The 24,901-nt window shown below is 50.0% G+C and overlaps 1 protein-coding gene across 3 annotated transcripts in view; it reads right to left on the minus strand.

Annotated features, from left to right (window-relative positions):
* Positions 1 to 24,901, minus strand: part of PPRC1 (PPARG related coactivator 1) — a 139,015-nt gene that overhangs the window by 93,041 nt on the left and 21,073 nt on the right. The window contains exon 3 of one of the 3 annotated variants that reach the window (XM_029610178.1): positions 15,806 to 15,955. The exons of the other annotated variants lie outside the window; for them this stretch is intronic. Within the exon in view, the coding sequence (XP_029466038.1) occupies positions 15,806 to 15,955 (150 nt within the window). The remainder of the gene's footprint in view (positions 1 to 15,805; positions 15,956 to 24,901) is intronic. 3 annotated transcript variants of the gene reach the window in all.

Consider the following 24,901-nt stretch of genomic DNA (forward strand, 5'->3'; position numbering starts at 1 on the left):
GTCCCAGAATTGGCTGGGACTTGGGAGCTCTCTGATGCCTGGGATGGCCGTAGGAGTTCACCCTCTGCAATTGGGAGCGAGGGGCTGGAGGATACTACTTACTCTGGCGGTAGAAAGACTTCCTCTGACCCTGCCTCGCAAACTTCCTAGCAGAGAGCAGGTCTAAGTGCTGGCGGAGAGTTGCTGGAGGGTCTCATGGTGATCCTGTAACTGGGCCACTGTGTCCTTCAACTTATCTCCAAAGAGAGTCTCTCCTATCCATGGCAAGTCAGAGAGTCTTTCCTGTACCTCCGGTTGGAGATCAGAGGCCTGCAACCATGCCATTCTGTGGGCACAGATTCCTGCTGCAGACTCTCGATGCAGTTTCAAAAACATCATAGGTTGAACGAACCTTGTGTTTTCTACATTCCAGGCCCTAACGCACCAGCAATAAGGTGTTTTGTTGCTGCTGAGGTATCCACTTGGCCACCTCCTGCATCTGCTTCCAGAGGTTGCTCAAGTATTGGCTCATATAGAGCTGATAAGAGGCGATGCGGCAATGAGCATGGCCCCCCTGGAATACTTAGTTCCCAAGAGCATCCATCGCTCTGTGATCCTTCCCCGGGGGTACCAAGGCATGGGTCAGAGTGTGTTTGGCCCTCTTGAGAGCAGACTCAACCACTATAGATTGGTGTGACAGCTGAAGCTTCTCAAATCCAGTAGCCTGTTGGGACTACGTAAAACCCATCCACCTTCTTGTTTACAGGAGGTACCGCGAGGGGATGTTCCTAGATCCTCAGCAGTAACTACTTAAAGATCTCGTGCACCGGACTGCCACGATCTCTTTAGGAACATCCACGAACTGGAGAATTTCCAGCATCTTGTGCCGGTCACCCTCCTCCGCCAACTGAAAAGAGATGGCCTTCGCCTGCAGAAAACCTGCGAAGGTCAGGGACTCCAGTGGAGAACTCCTTCATTCTTCTGGAGAAGACTGCTCTGAAGGGAGACCCTCCAAATCCTCAGATGATTCTGCAGTGTTATCCCCCCAGGGGTCATACGGGGCCTCATCCTCACTGTAATCTACAGGGGATGGGGCCCAAGGTGCTCGGCTTTTGTCCAGAGGCTTTGGCACCGGCAGCACCAACACTGGCAAAGCTAGAAGGGGGGTTGTAGGCCTCAGTGTCCCTGCTGGCCTCAAGGGAACTTCCTCGGAGGAATCGGCAACAAGCACCGTATTGGGCAGAAGCAGCATTGGTACCCCGCCAGGCAATGATGGCCTCCTAGGAACCGATGTCAACTAGGATGGTAACACACCAATGAGCACACTGAGCTGTTTCAGCAGTAGTTCCAGCAGGGAAAGCGCTGGGACCAGCACTATATGCTACTGGCTTGATGCCCTGCAACGCCTGCGGACTCTGCGCTCCAACTCCTCAAAAGTTGTGGATGCCAAAACCTACTGGGAGGCAGGAGGGTTGGCCAGATCTTCCTTGGATCCCCGAGGTGGATCAGCGACTGGCACCAGAACCAGTGGAGGCTGTCGCGGAACCCCGGCATCAGTGGAGAATGGGAACTCCTCACCATGGAATCGCTTTGAGGGCATCACAGCATGAGCCGGCACCTTCCTGAGCCTGGCACAGTGACCCGAAGGTGACCAGTGGCGTTGCTTCCTCTGCTTCCCTTGGTGCTCGGCCCGTCTTTCTCCAGTGTCGAGGTAAATGACAATGAACCCGACTTCCTTGACCTGGAAGAGACCGATAGGGACTGGTCTCCGGCACACCTATCTGCAGGTGGCATCGATGGGAGCGTCTCCCCCACCAAAGTCAATGGCTCAGTGTCCATTGGTGGGCTTCAACTTCCATCGGTGCAGATGGCTTGGATTTCCTCAACCTGAAGTGTTTAAACATTTTGAGTGGAGCGCGACGTCCTTTAGGGGTCATCTGGGCACATAAGCAACAACCCCAGACGTCATGCGACACTCCCAGGCAGAGGACACACATCTCGTAGGGGGGTCCATGATGGACATGGTCCTCGGACACTGGGGGTAAATATGGAAACCGTACGAGGCCATGATGAATGAAAAGGGGAAAAACAAGACTGGCAGTGGGCGGTCAATGCCAGTGGGCACGAAGGCACTGCCACGAGGGGGGGGAGGAAACGGAAGCAAAAATAAACTTACTAAAATCGCTGAAAAACCTGACTGAGGAGTCTAAGGGGAACTGAAAGGGATTCAGAGTCAATGAAACGTGCAATAAAAAACCAAAATAATCTGTGCAAAAGTTTTCCAAGACAATTTCCCAAGTCACTTAACTGCGAGACGAAAGCTCTGCGGAAAGAGGAGGGGGTGTGGCCAAAGATGACTGCCTGAGCCCGAGCCATTTCGCCCCCAAAAAAAAAAACAAAAAACCCCAGTAATCCCCACGTTGCTTTTCCCCTCAAGCGAACATTAGTGTGTGACAGCGCCAGTGATGGCAGTAAAAAAGAAAAAACGGATCTTCGGCAATTTTCTTATGCCAAAGGCCTTGAAGATGCGCCAGGGCCCGGACTACTAGAGGCCAGAGAAGAGCTGGAGAATCCTGAAATGGCAGCAGCCCCAACGGGGGACCACGCAGAGACATTATTGCCAGATCTCCCGACTCGCACTGAATTTCGGCAGTGGTTTTGTGACTTGCACAAGGATATGTGCGACACAAAATTGAGATGCTGGGCCTCATAGCTGAAATTAAAGAAGAAATGTCGGAAGTGGGCCGGTGCATAGATGTGAGATAAGGCTGGACACACAAGGGGAAAAAAAATAGAGCGCCTGGACACAATACGCGCTGAACTTTCATTGGAAAATAAAGCCTTAATTGCTAAAATGGAGGTCCTAAGATTTCGTGGTGTGCCTGAAACTGAAGAATACTCAGACTGTCATGCGGTGGTAAGGAAAATATGCTTATTTTTTCTGAGTCAAAATCCAAACATAGAAGATCAGCAGAGCTCTGCAGAGATAGAATTGGAAAGAGCACATCACACGCTGGGACCTAAAATTGGAAATAAACTGCAAGATTGGAGAAATTACTTACCTGATAATTTCATTTTCCTTAGTGTAGACAGATGAACTCAGGACCAAAAATAGTGGCATGCTTTCACCGCTTCCCCATAAAAGAAAAAATCCTGAATGCAGCAAGAAACAACAAATATGGACTTGGGAAATTCACAACATCTCTGTATTTGCAGATCTGTCCCCCATCAGTAAGAAAAAAGAGCAGATTTCAGAGAAATAACTGAAGTGATGAGAAAAGAGGGGATTAGGTACTGCAGGTTGTTTTCCTTTGGACTGGATTTGACCACAAGTGGCTCGACAACAAAAGGTGTCCAGAGTGGAAGAGGCAGAGGCTCTATTAGTAGAAGCTGGCTACATGACAAAGATCAGATCACAGAGTAGACCTACATGGTCGAAGATGGTCGAAGATTGGGGAGACATTCAGGAGATTTCCTTTCCTCTAAAGACAGTGGGAAAGGATGATAATTTTTTCTAGAGAGGAAAATTGGTTCTTACCTGCTAATTTTCGTTCCTGTAGTGATTAAAAGTTGAGCCTCCGTCGCCACAGGACGACTCAGAGTTCCGCCCTGACGATTGATGTAAGCCACTGTCATTGCATTGTCGGAGAGAATCCACACTGATCTCCCCTCTACTAAGGGAAGGAGGGCCTGTAGCGCCAACCGAACTGCTCTGGTCTCCAACCGATTGATCAACCAAGACGACTCTGACCTCATCCACTGACCTTGCACTGCTGTTCCTCGACAAACCGCTCCCCATCCGGAGAGGCTGGCATCGGTGGTTACCACTATCCAGGAGGGAATTTCCAAATCCACACCCCCATCGTAATCTGGCATCGGTGGTTACCACTATCCAGGAGGGAATTTCCAAATCCACACCCCATCGTAATCTGGACACAGCCACCAAAGAAGACTGGACCATGCCAAATCTGTCACGGCTGGGAGCCTGACGAGAGGAGGATCCAGAAGATCGTGAGGCCCGAAAACGACAATTCCCCCAGAATCTGGACCTCTGAGGAAAAGAGCCACTGCTCCTGGCTTGTCCTCTGGCAGCTTGTGGACCATATTCTCTCCCAGAGACTTAATCATGTCCTCCAACTGTTGGCCGAAGAGCAGCTTTCCCTTGAAAGGCAAGGAACTCAGCTGAGCTTTCAAGGAGACATCCACCGACCAATTTCTGAGCCAAAGGAGCCTGCGGGCCGAAAAGCAGAGACCATTGTTCTTCCCGACATGCGCAGATCATACAGTGCGTCCGCACTGTAAGCCACCGCCGCCTCCAAACGACCAGCCTGAACCGCGTCCACTTCCGAAAGGGATGCCACAGATTGTAAGTGCTGCACCCAACGCAGGCTTGCATGCAGAGCAAACCTTCTGCACATGGCCGCTCGCACTCCCAGGGAGGAGGTCTCAAATATCTTTTTAAGCTGTACCTCCAACTTTCGGCCCTGCAAATCTTTTAGGGCTGTCGCTCCCGTGACTAGGATGATGGTCTTTGTAGTGACTGTAGAAACTGCCGCATCCACCTTGGGTACCCTGAGCAACTCCAGCGCATCCTCCGGTAGCGGGTACAACTTATCCATAGCACGGCTGACTTTCAAACCTAGATCCGGAGTGTCCCACTCCCTGAACAAGAGGTCAGTGACTGACATATGAAAGGGAAAAGAGTGAGCCAGACCTCTTAGACTTAACATCACGGGATCCACTGCTCCCATACGTGAATCCTCCTGCGAGACTTCAGTTCCGAGCTCTTCCAGAATATTCGGGGTAAGCGGACCCAATTCGTCTCCCCGGACAAGCGTACCACCTTGGGATCATCACCGTCCACCGCAGAAGCGCCTCGCTGCTTGGGCACCAGGGGCTGACCATCCTGGCCTGCGTCTACCCCCTGAAGATCTTGCGGGGAAGGGTCTCCTCCATCAGATAGATCAGACGAAGATGAATCATCCGGACCTGCAACGGATCTGAGAGGGCGCTTAGACTTAGTATGCCCCCCACCGGCTGGGCCTTGGGACGCTTACGGGAGGGGGAGAACCTCAGAGACCTTGCCCCTCTTGCGTTTGGATGCTCTCCGTGCCTTGAACATTTTGTGAAAAAACTTCAAAGTCCGAGGAGAACGACGAAGACCACCCATCTGAGGCCCCCTCAGGATCACCATCCGAAGTATCAGCCCGATCCTCCTGCGACCTGCCGCCCCACCCCCCACCCCCTCGGAGGGCCCCGAGGGGGTGGGGGAAAGAGATGGCGGGGAACTCCGTGCCTCCATTGCGGCTCTCTGCATCCCTGAACGTTTTCAAAATGGCCTCCGTCCCTGCACTAAGCAGGAACGATCAGGCGGCTGTGGCTGAGCTGTAAGCCTCCCAGGCTCCAGGCGCCGTGAAGAACTGCTACTGCCATGGGGATTCCCCGAGGTCCGTTCACCTCCCGAGACACAATCTGCACAGATGCCGGCTCTAGAAAGGCGGGTGCGCGCGCTGCCGCACGTGGAGCAGGCCGCACCAGAGGCATAGCCTTGGGCTAAATTTAGCTCCGATTAGCCGAGGTAAACGCGCCAAAAATAGACCGGGTGGCAGGGGCCTTCGTGCGAGCCGAAACGCAGTGGTAAGGCAGGCAGAGAGGAGCTGGAGAGAACGCTGGACCGGCCGACCAGAAAAAAAAACTAACTTTTTTTCTATTTATTTATTTTCGCGGTGCTCCGAAGGCTGTGCTGAGCTGCCTGCTGCTGGTGAGTGAGCCGGGTTCCCCGGTATCACCCGCTGGCTGTAGCAGTCCCCGAGTCTTCAACCCCCTGCTCTTTTGCCTCTGATACCAGGGGGGGATGGTCCCACCAGGACCTGCCAACCCCTTGGGAGGCTCAAAGGAACTTACTGCGCCATCTGCCGCTGTTTTCCCACAATCGAGCACATTTTAAAGAGCCAGAAACCTTCTAAGGCGCATCTACTGGCTTGGCGGGCTGGAGAAGGTGATACTGATCCGCATCCGGTCCCACACCAGGGGCTTGCAGAGGAGACTCGCCTTCATCCACCCCCGTCTGTATCTGAACTGTCCACCTGACAGGAAAAGGACCGGAGAAGGCGTTTGGCCTTGGGGGCTTCTATGCCACTGTGTGACTTGGCACGCTTGTGGAGTGATGAAGCTCCTGTCCCAGCCCGCAGTGACGGCGGGACCTCATGGAGTACCTTAGTACCCTGGCTCTTTGCTGCTTTTCGTTCTTTGAAGGCTTTATGCAGCAATAAAATAAAATCGGAGAACGAGGAAGAAGACTCAGAGTCCTAGATCTGCGCTGCCTGCAAGTCGCCCCCCCCCCCCCCCCCAGGGGCAGGACGTGGCAAAAGAGGTGGTGGAGAGCTCCCCTCCCCCAGGGCAGCCTTCTCCTGCTCCCCTGAACCTTCGCAGTAAGGCTTCACTACCTGCGCTGAGAAGAAAAGGTTCCTGAGGCTGCCGCAGCAATTCTGCCCTCCCAGGATCCCTGCATGCTCTAGAGCTGCTGCGATGCGATTTCGCCGGAATCGGCTTCCCCGAAGAGCCTTCCCCTCCCGACAAACTCCGGCCTGCAGGCCACACCATGTGGCATGATCCCCGAGCTAAATTAGGATCGGGGCCCGAAAAAAGTACCAGCTCGACCAAGACAAACCCTTGGGAGCTCATAGGAACTGAAAAGGACGGGGAAAAATGGCATTGGAAGGAAGGAGGGCCGGATGGACCTTCTCCGCCCAACAAACAGGCTGTGCAGACCCTAGTGCGGGAAATCCGCGCGCGCACTGCCACAGGCTAAACCATGAGGCATATCCCCAGCCTCGATTTTGGCTCTCCCTGAAAAAAGAACCCCGGCGAACGGATGGATTTCCTGGTCAAAAACCGGCGAAAATCTACGAAAACGGAGGGGACGCATGACTGGAGAGCCCCAAACACACAATTTATTTATTTTTTTTACCTGGCTGAAGACAGGCTGGCTGAGGGTGAATGAGCCGGGACCCCCGGTATCAGCCCCGCCGCGGCAGTTTCAGGGTTCCCAACCCTCTGCCCTCCAGCCTCGAATGCCAGGGGGGATGGTCCCACCAGGACCTGCCAACCCCCTGGGAGGCTACTCGCAACTGTCCAATCACTGCTATAACCAAATTTTTTTTTTTTAATTTAAAGGGATCCTTAAACTAAGCTTCCCTTGTAAAATCAAGCACTAAGAGACTAAAGTCAGACCAAATCCAACCCTAAACTCAGCACCTCTATCAGACACTAGGTTTTGCACCTCCGCCATCTGCTGGAGACAGAAAAATACTGGCAGACACTAGGTGGCACCTCAGGGGTATAGGACAGAGTCCGCAAAGTCTTTTTCTGTCGCTATCTGCTGGAGGGGAGGCAAAACCCAGCTATCCTGGACTGATCCGGGTATGTACAGGGAACTATTTTACCAGATTCCTTTCCTATATCTTGCTGACGAAGGTCAGATAAAGTTATGTTTCAATTTGAGGTTTATTATCCTAATTTGAGGGTTTTTTGTACTGTTTTTGAAATATTAAGGGGGATTTTTTTTTAATCTCATATGTTGAGTTTGAGGTTAGGAGTATGGATCTTGTGTCCAGAATAATTTTACAGCAACCTCAAGCAATACAGAATACAAAGGGAAAAACTCAGACATGGAGACTGGGATGAATATCTACGATTCAAATGCATGGCAGTTAGCTAATGCCTCCCAAACCTGACTACTGCATACAGACCTGGAGGGCCTTCACCAATTTAGCAAAAGGTGCCAGGGGTAATCACTATCCTAATCTAATCCCTAAGAGAGAGATAGAGCCTTCTTTGCACAAAAGAGCTCCCAGGAATGCTCATGTGTTGCTACTGCAGGCGCCTCATCACTTACAAATGTTGCCCTGTCCTGTACCTGGAGTCTCCAGGGAGAGGACACACGCACCGGACATTGAACCACAATCGCACCCCTCACATCAAGTGGCCTAATACTGGGCTCCGGACTAGAGACTTTCCTACCGAAAGCATTTCCAGTGTATCCACCCACATTTTCAGTGACCATTCTGAACCAACCAAGAGATGAATCTTAGTTCAGAGATTCTCAGCCTTCATGACTACCATACCAATTACAGGTCAGTCCAGCCTTTGTAACTGAGGTAGAGGTAGTTGCGACACACGGGGGTTTCTGGGAGCTCCTTTGTCTTATGAAATCCCAGACTCCTAAAAATTCAACTCATAGCAAATATTACATTTATATTTCAGAGTGAAATACATTTGGGCCAGCCTTTCAAATAGCATTTAACTGTCAAAAAAGCACAAGCATACACCAGCTGCTGAGGTTACTGAATTCAAATTGAATCTAGCAGGAAGTGGCAGCAGTGAAGTCCGTGATGCTGAGGAGCGGCAAGGCATATTTCTTGCAGTACTTGTCTCTTTCTGACTGGTGCCAGTTCAAAGGCAGAGTAACATAAGCTACAGCAAGGGTAGAATGTGCCAGATAGACATTTACATTGCTTACTTCAGGTTGATGGGAGTTCCTTTCTTCATCTCTCCCTCATCTGGCTCATGTATAATGGAGAAATTACTTACCTGATAATTTTATTTTCCTTAACGTAGACAAATGGACTCAGGACCAATGGTTATGCTCCCCTGCCAGCATATAGAGATGGAGTCAGATTTCAAAGCTGAAGTCACCCTAGATATAGCCCTGCAGTGTCCTCAGCCCTTCAGTATTCTCTTCAAAAGCCACGGTGGACATACTAATGAAAAAACTTGATTAAAAATATGATGAAAAACAGAACTAACTGTACTCAACCAATCATAAACAGTGAACTCCAGTAAGAATTATAGATGCCCTGATCTAGGGACTGGATGACGGCTTACCTGTAATCTCTTGGAATATCCACTCTACAGGCGAATCCTTATTACCGTTCTTGGGCAACCGTGGCGGGATGCTGAGTCCATCCAATAAGGAAAACAAAATCAGATAAGTAATTTCTCCTTATCCTAGCGTTAGTCAGATGGACCCAGGACCAATGGGATGTACAAAAACTACTCCCAATCTGGGCAGGAAGCTGCCCATGGTCCAGTTAACACCGCCCTTGCAAAGGCTGCGTCCTCTCAGGCCTATATGTCCAAGCGATAGAACCTGAAGAAGGTGTGCAAGGAGGACATTGCCACTTGGCAGATATAGACAAATAACAGTCTAACTTCTGCCCATGAGACCGCCTGAGCCCTAGTGGAATGAGCTTTGACCTGAGAAGGTAAAGGCTTTCCTGCCTCCACATAGGCGCCCGTGACCACCTCCTTAATTCAGCGAGCTACGGTAGCCCGTGAAGCTAGTTCACGCTACTTCCTTCCACTGTGAAGGACGAACAGACTGTCTCTCTTTCAGACTGGTTCTGAAACTTCCAGATACCGCACCAAAAGTCTGTCATTCAAATAACTGAGGAGGTGGTATTCTTCAGCGTCCTTGTGCTTATCTAGGGATGGCAAAGAAATGGACTGATTCAAATGAAAGTCCAAGACTACCTTGGGCAAGAAGGATTGAACAGTATGAAGCTGTAACGCCCCTGTAGTTATCCGGAGGAACGGTTCCAGACAGAATTGCAGCCACAGAATATCCTCACTTCTTCAGGTGAGCCCTCTCAAGGGCCAGATCATAAGACAGAATAGAGTTGGATCCTCATGAAGGACCAGTCCCTGCTGAAGCAGGCCCCTGTGCGGTGGGAGGCACAGGATGGTCTCCAGGAGTCTCTGCATGTCCGCATACCATGGACGCCCGTGCCAATCTGGAGCTACTAGTAGAACCAATCTCCTGTAGTGCTATATTCTGCGAATGACCCTGCCCAGAAGGGGCCACGGAGGGAAGGCGTATAGCAACTCATCTTCCAGCCAGGTCTGAACGAGAACGTCAATCCCCAGGGACCACTGATCTCCTCTGCGACTGATAAATCGGGGAACCTTTGCATTGTGGGATGTGGCCAGCAGGTCGATTAATGGGAGACCCCAGCGATCTACTATCAGTTGAAAGTCTTTGGCTGACAACACCCACTCTCTTGGATTCAGACTCTCCCTGCTTAGAAAGTCTGCTTTGACATTGTCTTCTCCTGCGATGTGGGAGGCTGAGATCATCTGTAGATATATTTCTGCCCATTCCATAAGGAGATCTATCTCCTGTGACACTTGCTGGCTCATGGTTCCACCCTGGCGGTTGATGTAGGCTAGTCGTTGCGTTGTCCAACATTACATGGACCGCTTGACCCTGGAATCTGTGGCTGAATTATAGACACGCCAATCTGACTGCCCGGGCTTCCAGGTGGCCTCTTCCTCAGTCCCTGACCATGAGCTCCCCAGCACCAGAGGCATGCGTCTGTTGTGAGGACCAGCCAGTTCGGGGAAGACAGGGGTACACCCCCGCTCAGATGAGCTTCCTGCAGCCACTACTGGAGCAGAGAGCATACACCTATCAGTAAGTGGATGTGAATCGAATACTCAAGACTGCGGGTTCCAACATGACAGTAGTAAGCGTTGGAGTGGTCGTATTTGTATCCTCGCCCACGGCACTACTTCCAGGGTTGCCGCCATCAAACCGAGAACTTGGAGATAGCTTCACATTGTCAGGCGTATCGTGCTCATCATCTGACACACTTGGGGCATCAAATTCCTTATCTGTGTGGTCGGAAGGAAGACCTTGCCCTGCTTGTTGTCAAACCAGACTCCCAGATATTCCAAGGACTGGGAGGGCTTGAGACTGCTTCTGTCCTGGTTTATGACTTAGCAGAGATCCGGAAGCAAGGTCACCTTGTTGGTCACCTGGAGACTCTCTTCCACAGACCTGGCCTGGATCAACCAGTTGTCTAACTGCAGGTACACCAGGATTCCCTCTTTTCTAAATGCTGCTGTTACCACCATAATCTTGGAAAATGTTCTGGGGGCGGTGGCTAGGCCAAAGGGCAGTGCCAGGAACTGATAATGGCAATTCTTGACAGATTAGAATATGTAGGTAGGCCTCTGATAGCTCCCAGGGAGGTTAAGAGTTCTCCTGTTTGTATGGCCCTTATGAAGCGTAGGGTTTCCATGTGGAAATGATTCACTCGTAGATATTGGTTGACACTCAAGGTCCAGGATGGGGCAAAAGGAACCTTCCCTCTTGTGTATGATGAAATAGATGGAACACCACCCTGTATTTTTTCACGTGCAGGTACTGGATTATAGTCCTCATCCTGAGGAGCCTTAAAAGAGAAGTCTCCAATGCCTGCTTCTTGTGCTGGGAGTGGCAAGGAGACATCATGAACATGTCCCAAGAAGTGCTGCAAAACTCCAGTGCGTATCCTTCTCATATGATATCCAGTACCCATGTCAGGCGTGATCTCTACCCACTGCTGGTAGAAGAGGGACAGTTGACCCCCTATCTCCTCGGTCCAAGGGTTGGTCGGCAAAATTTCATTGGGGTGTTCGGGACAAACCTGAACCCGAGCCTGTCCCTCTCTTGGGCTATCGACTACAAAAGGACTGAGACCTCTCAAACGGCAGACATCTGAAATGTCAGGTTTCTGTAGGGGCAAAACTGTTGGGAACCCCTAGATTGACTCCTCATAGGAGAGGGGTGCTGTAACTGCTTTTCACTGGGATAGTTGTTCACTTAGAGACGGCACAGACCAGCACATCCATTTTAGGGAAATGCAAATGCTCTCTTACTGCCGGATTCAGTGGGTATACAGCTTCTAACACTTGTCTTCCTTGAAAACTTGCTTCTGGGGCATCCCAATCCAGGTCAATAAACTCCTGGATGGCCTCGGGTACTGGAAATTAGCAAGAGGCTTTCCGTAGGGAAGTCAGAATGGGATGATTCTTTGGTCCGTCATAGAGTCTGCCCCAGGAACTCCCAGCATCTTCAGGGTCTGGGAAACCAGGGCCCTCAGTTTGTCTCTATGGAAAAACAGTAACACAGTCTGATACGGTTCTAAGCCAGGGGGAATTTCCCCATCTTGCAAGGAATCCGTTTCTTCCTCTTAGTCTGTGCCATCCATGTCCCTTCCAGAGATACCCTTGATAAGGCAGGGCATGCCTCGAGGTCTGCTGATAGGACTGGGAAAAGGAGGGCTTACCGGCCTAGGTTCCGTCTGGACAAGAGCAAGTGAGATAGCAGACTGCACCTGTACGAAGGCCCTAGAAAAATTCCATCCAAGAGAAGGCAGCCAGGTCCATGTCTAGCCCAGGAGGTACTGGGGAGGGCGCTGCTGAATTTCGAATGACCCAGTCACCGGGGTACTTCAATCTGGGGTATTTCCAGATAAGGCTGTGGCTAACCGATCCTCTGAATGGGAGGGGCCGAGCTTAGCAAAGTCCAGGGAGGCCAACTCTCCCTGGGCTTACTCACAGTGCTAACAAACTAGAATCCAGGTCAGACTGTGAAGGCCTAGTAGAAAAAGCAGCACAGAGAAAAAAGGCACTTATGTCTCTTGGCTGCTGGAACCACTGGTGGCAGTAAATGTGCATTCTGTGGGCTTGCGCTTAAAGTTTTATGCACACAGATTTCGGGTGCCTAGGTAGGATGCGGCAAGGTGCATGCACAGTCCGTGCAACCAGCTTTACCTGCATTCTGCGCTTAGTAGGTTGTATGTGTATGTATGCGCGCAACATTATGCTTGCAGCACGTGCGCAGAGCCGTCAGACTACGCATTCCAACGTTCTATGGAGGGCAATGCAACATGCACAAAGATGCACCCAACCGCAGCCTACCATGTCTAAAGTAGGACCTAGCCCAGAGGGGACCGCTCAACCCGCTCAGAAGCCCACTTCCCCTTACCCCAACAGGATTGGGAATGACCATCAGTATGGCATGCCGAGCAAGGAGATCTGAGGAAGTCTTATTGAAAACCCCTCCAAACATGTCTGAATCAGGAGGTAAGAACATAAGAAAATGCCATACTGGGTCAGACCAAGGGTCCATCAAGCCTAGCATCCTGTTTCCAACAGTGGCCAATCCAGGCCATAAGAACCTGGCAAGTACCCAAAAACGAAGTCTATTCCATGTTACCATTGCTAATGGCAGTGGCTATTCTCTAAGTGAACTTAATAGCAGGTAATGGACTTCTCCTCCAAGAACTTATCCAATCCTTTTTTAAACACAGCTATACTACCTGCACTAACCACATCCTTTGGCAACAAATTCCAGAGTTTAATTGTGCGTTGAGTAAAAAAGAACTTTCTCCGATTAGTTTTAAATGAGCCCCATGCTAACTTCATGGAGTGCCCCCTAGTCTTTCTACTATCCGAAAGAGTAAATAACCGATTCACATCTACCCGTTCTAGACCTCTCATGATTTTAAACATCTCTATCATATCCCCCCTCAGTCGTCTCTTCTCCAAGCTGAAATGTCCTAACCTCTTTAGTCTTTCCTCATAGGGGAGCTGTTCCATTCCCCTTATTTTGGTAGCCCTTCTCTGTACCTTCTCCATCGCAATTATATCTTTTTTGAGATGCAGCGACCAGAATTGTACACAGTATTCAAGGTGCGGTCTCACCATGGAGCGATACAGAGGCATTATGACATTTTCCGTTTTATTCACCATTCCATTTCTAATAATTCCCAACATTCTGTTTGCTTTTTTGACTGCCGCAACACACTGAACCGACGATTTCAATGTGTTATCCACTATGACACCTAGATCTCTTTCTTGGGTTGTAGCACCTAATATGGAACCCAACTTTGTCTAATTATAGCATGGGTTATTTTTCCCTATATGCATCACCTTGCACTTATCCACATTAAATTTCATCTGCCATTTGGATGCCCAATTTTCCAGTCTCACAAGGTCTTCCTGCAATTTATCACAATCTGCTTGTGATTTAACTACTCCGAACAATTTTGTGTCATCTGCAAAATTTGATTATCTCACTCGTATTTCTTTCCAGATCATTTATAAATATATTGAAAAGTAAGAGTCCCAATACAGATCCCTGAGGCACTCCACTGTCCACTCCCTTCCACTGAGAAAATTGTCCATTTAATCCTACTCTGTTTCCTGTCTTTTAGCCAGGTAAATATATATATTTTTTTTTTTAAACTTACCTGGGCTCAGCACTTACCGGCTGAGTATAGAAATGGACCCCAGCTGCAGGAGGAGGGCTTTAGCCATCACCACCATGATCTGCTTCCTGCACCTCCTGCCTTTCAGCTGCTTAAGCAGCAAAGTCTACACCGGGAACCGGCTACCGAACTAAGGTACGCATCTAAGGGATCTCTGAAATCATCTCAGGAATTCTCAACTGGGGGAGGGACCTTTTGGTATTGCCGTAGAACGGGGCTGAATGTTTTCGCCAATTTGAATGTAGAATTTCTCCTTCCAGAAAGTACAGCAATCCCCATACGAAGCACGTCCACCATCTGCTGGAGACTGAGAAATACCGAAGGGCTGAAGTCACTGCAGGGGGTTTATCTAGGGTGAGGTCAGCTTTGAAATCTGACTCTCCCCACCTTCTGGCAGGGGAGCATAACCATTGGTCTGGAGTCCATCTGGCTATGTGCTAGGAAACTTTCTTTAATCTCATTTCCTGCAATCTTTCAACTCTCTCTCTCCCTTTATTACCAACACTTTAGCTTGCTATCTCTTATTTCTCTCTCCCCATTCATCTATTTCCCATACTTTCCCTTCCCTGCTTTTCCCATCGATCCTCTAAGCCCTCCATCTCACTTTCCCTATCTGTTCCTTCCCCCACCAACCCTCCATCTCTTTACTGACTCTCCCCCAGCTCAGTACACCTCCCATCCTACTCACCCACCCAATACATACACACAGTAATATTTCAACCAGCTCCTCATTTTTTGTAGCCTTCCATTCCCTGTCTCCCCCATCTCTTCACTTCCCTGCTTGCTCTCTCCCCCCACCTGTCAGCCCCCTATTATTACTACATCATCTTCCTTCTTAGTGCCTTCCACCTCTTACCTTTCATCTCTTCAATCTTGTTCTCCTCCCTGGCAACTGAGGAGCAGAAGCGCAGCAACCAACTCAAGGGAGTAGTATGACTCAGGAGAGGCAGCGGGCACCACAGGAAACAGTGAAAGCACTGCATTTCTGGTCCCCGTGATTGACTTTCCTTCCTATCCTTATACAGGTTTCATTTTTAATCAGAAAGCCCACACAACAGGAAGACTGGGGGAAACAGACAGAACAAATTGCCATGCTTTCACTGTCCCCTATGGTGCCTGCTGCTTCTGCTTTAGTTCTACAACCAGAAGCCTCTTCTCATGCTAGTAATGACCTGGCAGATGCTGCAGGTGATCCAGCAGAAAGGATAAAGTGTAGATTGAAGCCTGCAATGGATCACCAAGAGCATCAAGGTTGACTCTTCCTGTGGCAATGATGTATGATTGATCTGCAAGAGAAACTTTTTCCCCACAAGCGTACAATGATCTGACTACATACCGCCTGACAGGCTTACACATGCTCCTGGTTGAGAACCAATGTCTTCAGTTAAGCATCTTCCTTAGCATTTCTCACTCTCCTCCTGTTAGTCTTATAAACTGCCAGTCCAGAACAAACAGCCTGAAACTAGTTAGGAGTAAGAAAAAAAAAAAAATTCTGCTCCACTCTCCCCCTCCCTCACATCTGTTATGTTAAGTACAAACACACTGGAATTAACTCTGCTTTGTTACCGTGTGTCCATGTATGTTCACTGTTTGATGCCCTATAGGAAAGACAGTCTGACTCAAGGCTTGTTTCCCCATGTTACACACAATTCCTAAATGATTACTAAATGCCAAGATCTTAGATGTGGAGAAAAAAAAAATCTGCAAGAGTTTGTATTTTAACTTACTACAGAATTATCACGCTCTTTTGGAGACACCAGTAATTCAGCATCTGTTATTGTATCAAAAGGAGAGACATTCTGATCATCAGCATTGTCCAGAATTTCTGTCAAGGCAGTCAGCAATGATAATTCATCGACTTCAAAACTACCATTATGCTAAAAAAAAAAACAAAAAAAAAAAAAAATCAAACATAAAACCTTTAACTGAGAAGTAATGTTTTACTGGATAGAGAAACAGAGCAAAATCTAACCTTCTCTCGGTTGCTAAACCTTGGGTAGAAATTTAGGGATGTTACAGTGAAACCTCCCTACTGTGCAATTCATAATACCATTCATAATACCATTAAAACATGAATATTTAAGAAATGACTATGAGCTGTATACAAACTTCTCATGTACATGCATTTACAGATATTCTGAAAACCAGATTGGTTAGGTATGCATCCCAACCTGGCAGGCACCGATCTTGACTTCATCTGCCAAATGGAGAAATTACTTACTTGATAATTTCATTTTCCTTAGTGTACCCAGATGGACTCAGGATCAATGGGTTATGTGCTCCCCTGCTAGCAGATGGAGACGAAGTCAGGTTTCAAAGCTGTCACCTTAGATATACCCCTGCAGTGACCTCAGCCATTCAGTAGTCTCTTCAAAAGCCATTGTAAACTTACTATTGAAAAAAAATTGAATAAAATTTGAATACAACTTGATTAAAATCTGATGACCGTAACTGTACTCAACCAAACATAAGAGCTGAATCCCAGCGATATTATAGATGCCCTGATCTAGGGATAGGGCGACAGCTTACCCGTGACCGCTTGGAATTGAGATTCACCTCATGGGCGATTCCTTGGTACCATTCATGGGCAGCTGTGGGGGGATGCTGAGACCATCTGTCTACACTAAAAAAAACGAAATTATCAGGTAAGTAATTTCTCCATTTCCTAGCATGTAGCCAGATGGCCTAAGGACCAATGAAATGTACAAAAGTTACTCCAGAATGGGGCAGAAGGCTGCCTGAGGTCCAGTTAACACTGCGATCACAAAGGCTGCGTCTTCTCGGGCCTGGACGTCCAGGCGATAGAACTTGGAGAAGGTGTGCAAGGAAGACCATGTCAACAGGAGACAGTAGCTTAGCTTCCACCCAGGATACTGCCTGGGCCCTAGTGGAATGAGCTTTAACCTGAAGGGGTAAAGGCTTTCCTGCCTCTACGTAAGCTCCCATGATCACTTCCTTGATCCAGCGAGCTATGGTAGCTCGCGAAACTGTTTCGTCTGGTTTCTTTCCACCATGAAGAACAAACAAGCTGTCTTAAGCACTAGTTCTGAAAGTTCCAAATACTATATTAAAAGCCTACTGACGTTTAAGTGGCGTAGGAGGCTATAGTCTTCCATGACCTTGCATCTATCTAGGGACAGTAAGGAAATTCAGATGAAACTCTGGAGACTACCTTTGGCAAGAAGAAAGGAATGATGTGAAGCTGTAACCTTCCTGGAGTCAACTGGTTGACGGCTCCCGACACGACAGCGCCTGTAGTTCAGAGATGCAACAAGCCGAGCATATTGCCACCAAGAATACAGTCTTCAGCCTTAACAGGCGTACAAACTGTGCAGCAGCTGGAAGGAAGGCCCTGCTAAGAAGTCCAATACTAGATTGAGGTTCCATAGGGGAACCGGCCACTTTAAGGGTGGTTGACGTATTTAACCCCTTTTAGGGAACAGGCCAAGTCCAGATGTGCGAACAGGCGGGCCACGTTCACCTCGCCTCTGAAACAGGAGAGAGCTGCTACCTGGACCAAGGAGTTGAGGGACAACCCTTTATTCAGGTCATCCTGTAAAAATTCCAGAATCATGGGGATCTTGGTCATCCAAGGGGCACCCCACATTCCTCGCACAGGCCTCAAATATTCTACAGATCTGCATGTACGCAAAGGACGTCGAGAACTTCTGCACACAGAGCAAGGTGGCAATTACTGTCGCCGAATATCCACGCTTTGTCAGGCGAGCCCTCTCATGGGCCAGACTATAAGACAAAACAGAGTTGGGTCCTCATGAAGGATTGGACCTTGTTGAAGGTCCTTGTGCGAAGAGAGGCATGGGGGCTATCCACCAGAAGCCTCCGCATGTCTGCATACCATGGGAGTCTGGGCTAATCCGGGGCCACCAGATGGACTAGTCCTGTGGCATTCCATCTTGCGAATGACCTTGCCCAGGAAAAGCCACGGAGGAAAGGTGTACAGTAAGTCCTCCTCTGGCCAGGTCTGGATATGGTCGTCGATCCCTTGGAAGCGATGATCTCTTCTGCTACTGAAGAATCAGGGACCTTCGCATTGTGAGATGTGGCCAGTAGGTCGATGGATGGGAGGCCCCAGTGATCTACCAGAAGCTTGAAGGCTCTGGTTGACAGCGCCCATTCCCCTGGATCCAGACTCTCCCTGCTGAGAAAGTCTGCTCTGACATTGTCTTTTTCCACTATATGGGAGGCAGAGATCCCTTGTAGATTTAACTCCGCCTATTCCATAAGGGAGTTTATTTCCAGAGACGCTTGGTGGCTTTTGGTTCCCCCCTGGCAGTTGATGTAGGCTACTGTTGTTGCATTGTCAGACATCACGCGGACCACCTGGAGTCTGTGGCTTAATTGCAGGCACGCTAATCTGACAGCTCAGGCTTACAGGCGGTTTATGTTCCAACACGCCTCTTCCTTGGGCCATCGCCCCTGGGTTGTCAGTTCTTGACAGTGAGCTCCCCACCCTCGAAGGCTCATGTCCGTCGTGAGGACTAGCCAGTTATGTGGGGACAGTCTTACACCCTTGCTTAGGTGAACTTCTTGTAGCCACCACTGGAGCCGAGAACATACTTCCATCGGTAGGTGGAGGCAAATTGAGTAGTCTTGAGACCGGTACTACTTACAGGGTTGACGCCATCAGACCAAGGACATGGAGATAATGCGCCCCAGGGTGTGGAGCTATGTTAGTCAACCAATGCACTTGGCACATCAGCTTCCTTATCCTCGAGGGAGGGAGGGAAGACTTTGTCCTGCTTAGTGTCGAACCGGACTCCCAGGTACTCTAATGACTGGAAGGGCTTGAGGCTGCTCTTGTCCATGTTCATGACCCAACCAAGTTCCTGAAGCAGGGACATGACCCTGCTGGTCACCTGGAGTCTTTCTTCCAATGACTTCGCCCAGATTAGCCAGTCATCAAGTAAGGGTGCACCAGGATTCCTTCTTTCCTCAGTGCCGCCGCGAGGACCATCATAATTTTGGAGAATGTTCTGTGGGCAGTTGCCAGGCCGAAGGGCAACACTCTGAACTGATAATGGCGGCCCAGTACCATAAAGTGTATGAAACGCTGCTGGTCTTAACGGATTGGAATATGAAGGTAGGTCTCAGAGGTCCAGGGAGGTTAAGAACTCTCCCAGTTGTACAGCCATTATGACGGAGCGCAGATTTTCCACGCGAAAGTGAATTATCCACACATGACGATTGATGTTCCGAGGTCCAGGGTGGGGCGAAATGAACCCTCCTTTGTGGGCACATTGAAATAAATGAAGTAATGCCCCGTATTTTCCTGGGGTGTAGGTACTGGAGTTATAGCCCTCAAACTGAGGAGCCTTATCAAACTAGTAGATTTCACTGCCAGTTTCTTGTGCTGGGAGTGGCAAGGTGACATCATGAACGTCCCGAGGGATGCTGCGGAATTCCAGAGCGTGTCCTTCTCGTAAGATGTGCAGTACCCATTTTTCTGGTGTGATCTCGACCTACCACTGGTAGAAGAGGATAGTCTGCCCCCTATCTCCTCGTCCCATGGATGGCGTGGCAAAACTTCATTGGAAAGTTCAGGCCAAACCAGTTCCTCTTTTTGGTTGTCAGCTCCAAAAGGACTGAGACCTTCTGGGTGAGAAGCTATGCTGTCGCCCTCGCTCTTGGAGCCATAGCACGACAATGCGGCCACTTCTGGCTTGATTGAGTTGAGGGACAGACCCTTCTGTAAGAATTCCAGGATCACGGGAACTTTAAATTAGCGTGGCTTGATGTTGTGGTCTTCGTACCATGCTTCAAATACTCTCCAGGTTCTTAAGTACGTTAACAATGTGGAGAACTTGCGTGCTCGGAGGAGAGTGTCGATTACCGCCCCCAAGTATCTGCTCTTTCAGGCAGGCCCTTTCAATGGCCAGACCGTAAGAGAGAATTGAGCTGGGTCCTCGTGGAGGATCGGACCTTGTTGTAAGCAGGTCCCTGTGTGGGGGCAGGGGTAGGGGTTCCCTGCCAGCAGTCTTCTCATGTCTGAGTACCAGGGTCTTCTTGGCCAATCCGGAGCCACCAGAAGAACTAGCTGCCAGTGTAGTTGTATCTTGTGAATGATTGCACCCAATAGGGGCCATGGCGGGAAGGCATATAGTAGGGTCCCTGGTGGCCAGATCTGTACCAGGGCATCGATCCCTTGGGACTGCGGTTCCCACCTGCAGCTGAAGTATCTGGATACTTGGGCGTTGGATCCGTTTGCCAGAAGGTCCATGTCCGGCGTCCCCCCACCAATTCACTATCATTTTGAAGGCTGCGGACGACAGCCTCCATTCTCCTGGGTCTAGACTTTCCCTGCTGAGGAAGTCTGCCGTGATGTTGTCTTTCCTGGAAGAGATCTCCTGGAGGTTTGCTTCCGCCCACGCCATCAGGAGGTCTATTTCTAGGGACACCTGTTGGCTTCTGGTTCCCCCCTGTCGGGTGATGTAGGCCACTGTTGTGGCATTGTCTGACATTACTCTGACCGCTTTGTCTTGAAGTCTGTGAGCGAACCGCAGACAGGCTAGTCTGACTGCCCGCACTTCTAGGCGGTTGATTTCCATCCCGCCTCTTCTGCGTTCCACTGCCCTTGGGTGGTTAACTCCTTGCAGTGTGCTCCCCATCCTTGTAGACTGGCATCTGTGGTGAGTAGGGTCCAGGTTGGGGAGGATAGTCTTGATCCCCGGCTCATGTGGCTGGCCTGCAGCCACCGCTGTAGCTGTGTCCGGACTCTGCCCGGGAGTGATAGACGTACGGTGTAGTTCTGGGACCGTGGGCTCCACCGTGATATATGTGAGCGCTGTAGGAGCCTCATGTGGGCTCGCGCCCATGGCACAACTTCCAGTGCGGATGCCATCAGCCCGAGGACTTGCCCCACAGCATGGGATTACCTGCGTGGATCGTTCAGCAAGGTTTGCAGCCGGTTCCACAGTTTTGATCGCCTTGTGGGGGTCAGGCTGACCTTGTCTTCTTTGGTGTCGAATCGGACTCCTAGGTATTCCAGCGACTGTGAGGGCTGTAGGGAGCTTTTGTTTGTGTTGACCACCCATCCTAGGCTCTCCAGTAGAGTTATGACTCTGCTGGTTGCTTGGTGGCTTTCCTCCAGTGACTTTGCCCTGATCAGCCAATCGTCTAGGTAAGGGTGAACGAGGATTCCTTCCTTCCTCAGTGTTGCCGCCACCACTACTATTACCTTGGTGAACGTCCGGGGTGCTGTGGCTAGCCCCAAGGGTAGTGCCCGGAACTGGTAGTGATGATTCAGGACTTTGAAGCGTAGGTAGCGCTGGTGTTCCTGATGAATTGGGATGTGTAGGTAGGCCTCTGAAAGATCCAGGGATGTGAGAAACTCTCCCAGTTGTATCACCCTTATTACGGGATTGTAGGGTTTCCATGCGGAAGCAGGGAATCCTCAGGTGGTGGTTGACGAACTTGAGGTCCAAGATGGGCCTAAATGTTCCCTCTTTCTTGAGGACAATAAAATAAATGGAATAATGTCCAGTATTTATTTCTTGTGGAGGCACTGGGGTTATGGCCTCGAGGGCCAGCAGTCTGGACAGTGTAGCTTCCACTGCCGCCCTCTTGAAGAGGTCGTGGCAGGTGGACTCCACGAACTTGTCCGGAGGGGTTCGTAGAAAATCCAGGTAGTACCCCTCCCAAATGATGGCTAGGACCCACTTGTCTTAAGTTATCTCAACCCATCTGCGGTAGAATAGGGCTAGTCTGCCCCCTATGGCTTCTTCCCTTGGACGGGTTGGCTGAATCTCATTGTGGGGTGCGGCTGGGACCTGTACCCGAGCTGGTTCCCCTCTTGTTGTGCTTGTTCAGAAAGGGCTGGTTCCTGCCCGTAGGGTGGGGCGCTTGAAAGTTGCTCCTGTAAGGATTGAAGCGCTGTGAACTTCTGCCCCTGGAGGACCTGGGGAAGGGTCGCTGGTTTCTCTTCGTCTTATCCTCTGACAGGCGCGGCAATGGGGATTCGCCCCATTTGTCGGCCATTTTCTCTAGTTCACTGCCGAACAGGAGGGATCCTTTGAAGGGCATCCTTGTGAGGTGCGTTTTGGAAAATGCGTCAGCTGACCCGCTTCGGAGCCAGAGTTGCCTCCTGGCCGCTACCGCAAATGACACTCCTCTGGCCGCTGTGCGCACTAGGTCGGAGGCAGCGTCCGCGAGGAATGATACTGCTGGTTCCATGTCTTCTCCCGGGGTGTTGTTCCTGGCTTGTGATAAGCAGGCGCGCGTCACCACGATGCAGCAGGCCGCAATTTGTAGAGACATAGCGGCTACGTCAAATGACTGTTTGAGGATGGATTCCAAACACCGGTCATATGCATTCTTGAGCGCTGCTCCTCCCTCCACTGGGATAGTGGTGCACTTAGAGACCGTGCAGACCATGGCATCAACTCTTGGGCATGCCAGAAGATCTTTGGTTGCCGGGTCCAGGGCTGCCAAAGCTCGTCCCCCTTTGAATGTGGACTCTGGAGCATTCCATTCCAGGTCAATCAGCTGTTGTGCCGCTTGTAACAGAGGGAAATGGCGAGAAGTCTGGTGAACACCCTCCAGCAGGGGGTTCGGTTTAGGTTCCCCCGAAGTACCTGGGACCGGGATAGCGAGCTCCGTCAGACATTGAGTGACCAGGTCCAGGAACTCGTCCTTTGTGAAGAAGCGTCTCATGGTTCGGTGAGGCTCTGTCCCCGGTGGGGAGCTCCCCCTCTTCTAGGGGCTCGGCTTCCTCTTCAGATATGTCCGTGTCCCCATAGGTGGGGCTTCTGAGTAGTGGAAGCCTGTGCCTAGGCCTTGAAGGGCCTGGGGCATGAGGGCCCTCCGGTGGAGCATGTGGCTGATCAGCCAGAGGTTCAGTTTGCATTTGAACAAAGGCATGAATCCCCTTGAAGAACTCCACCCATGAGATCGACGCTGGGTCCAAGCTGAGGGGCGCTGGTTCCCTGGGGGTCCTCATCTGTGGGGAGGTCCCACTGGGATCTGCTAGGACTGGGGTACCTCCTGAGGAGCTGGTACTCTGCCCTGGGTGGGACTGGCCCTGAACTGGATCTCCCAGGGCCTCCTCACACTGCGTGCACAGGGCGTCTGCCTCCTCGCTTTGTGCTGCTCTGATGTGGCATGCTGGGCAGAGGCCTTGAACCTTTATCCCTGTTTCTGGTGGTGCCATGGCTGTCGGTGCGTAAACTCTTATGCGCTCCGGTGCGCTTAAGATGAGCGAATGAGTTGTGTGCGCAGCTGTGCGTCCAGCCGTAGATATGCGCCCGGCTCTGTGCGTGCAACTTATGCGTAGAAGGTTTTATGTGCGTGTAAGTCTATGTGCACAAGTGCTTTGTGCGCCTAACTCGGATTTGTGCACTTGAGCCGAACGGCGCGCGAATAGGGTCAAGATGGCGATGGCGAGCACGCGGGCAATATGGCGACCCCCCCCGGATGGTCTCCACGTGGGTAGACCCTTGGAAATAGCCGGGGCCTAGCCCTGCTAGGGCGGATCAACCCGGTGGCACTGGTCCCGGCCGGTGACCTGTGCTCCTCCTCGATCCTCGGAGACCGGATTCAAGCAGATTTCTACCTTACCTTGTCTTCAGCGCTTCCCGGTTTCGTCCCGGGTGGTCTCCGGCTGCGGGGGGAGAGGGCAAATACCTTCACCGCCGCACTCGAGGGTGCACCCACGGATCGGAGGCTAGGTCCTCGCCGCGATTCGGCCGCCGGACCGAGGCTTAACTCCAAGGGACCACTGAAATCACCTCGGGAATCTCATCTGGGGGAGGGACCTGAGGGTCTCACCGCAAGAGAGCGGGGCTCGTCTTCAGGTAGGTTTCTCCTTTAAAATTTGGATTTTCTTCTTTGAATTTGGTTCTAATGCTGTAAGAGCGTGCAGATAGTCCCTAACTGCTATGGAGATGGAAAATACTGAAGAGCTGCACTTCCTGCAGGGGTATATGTACTAGGGGCTGACGTCAGATTGAAATCTGATCTGTCTCCAACTGCAAGCAGGAGTACACTATACCCATTGGTCCTGAGTCCATCTGCTACACGCTAGGAAATGTTCATTTATTTATTGAAAAATATTTATGCGTCTCCCATCAATTAGAGCTCCAAGTGGCTTAAAAATAAAAACACTAATTTTTTGTAACTGACACTAAACCATAGCAATGCCTTTACAAAACCATCAACAAAGTGTTGACATAAGGTGGCAGAAATAATTACCTCCTAGAAGAAATATTCCTGTGCTTTTTCCAAACCAGACACCTATCCTTTCATTCTGCCATTTATAATCATGACAATCTTGTTTATTGTGACGTCCAGGAGAAGATTACAGCAAAATCACGAGAACCTTAACAAAACTGTTAAGGAAAGCACGGTGTAGATCGGGGTGGGCAATTCTAGTCAGAGAGCTTCAAACCAGCCAAGTTTTCAGAATATCCACAATGAATATGCATGAGATAGATTTGCATACTATGGAGGCAGTGAATGCAAATCTCTCTGATGCATGTTCTTTAAGGATATCCTGACAACTTGTCCTGTTTGTGGTCATCTCTGGTGTACATAAAGTGCAGTGTCTGGTTATTTAATCATACAGTGAGGGATTTAAAAAAAAAAAAAAATCAAGATGTCTCAATCTTCTTGTTCAGGGATAGGACTGGAACAAAGTTACTCAGCCAGTTTGACCTGAGATGAAACCAGCTGGGAGGTGCTGACATGGCAGTGTCATATAAACGTGAGAGTAAATACAGAATTTGTTGCAAGCAAGGTGCTTGGAATCAGTACAAAAATAAAGCCTAGGAGAGAGAGCTACTTTGTAATAGCTTTGAATATTTAGCAAA

This window comes from Rhinatrema bivittatum, chromosome 7 (genome assembly GCF_901001135.1).
Source record: "Rhinatrema bivittatum chromosome 7, aRhiBiv1.1, whole genome shotgun sequence".
NCBI lineage: Eukaryota > Metazoa > Chordata > Amphibia > Gymnophiona > Rhinatrematidae > Rhinatrema > Rhinatrema bivittatum.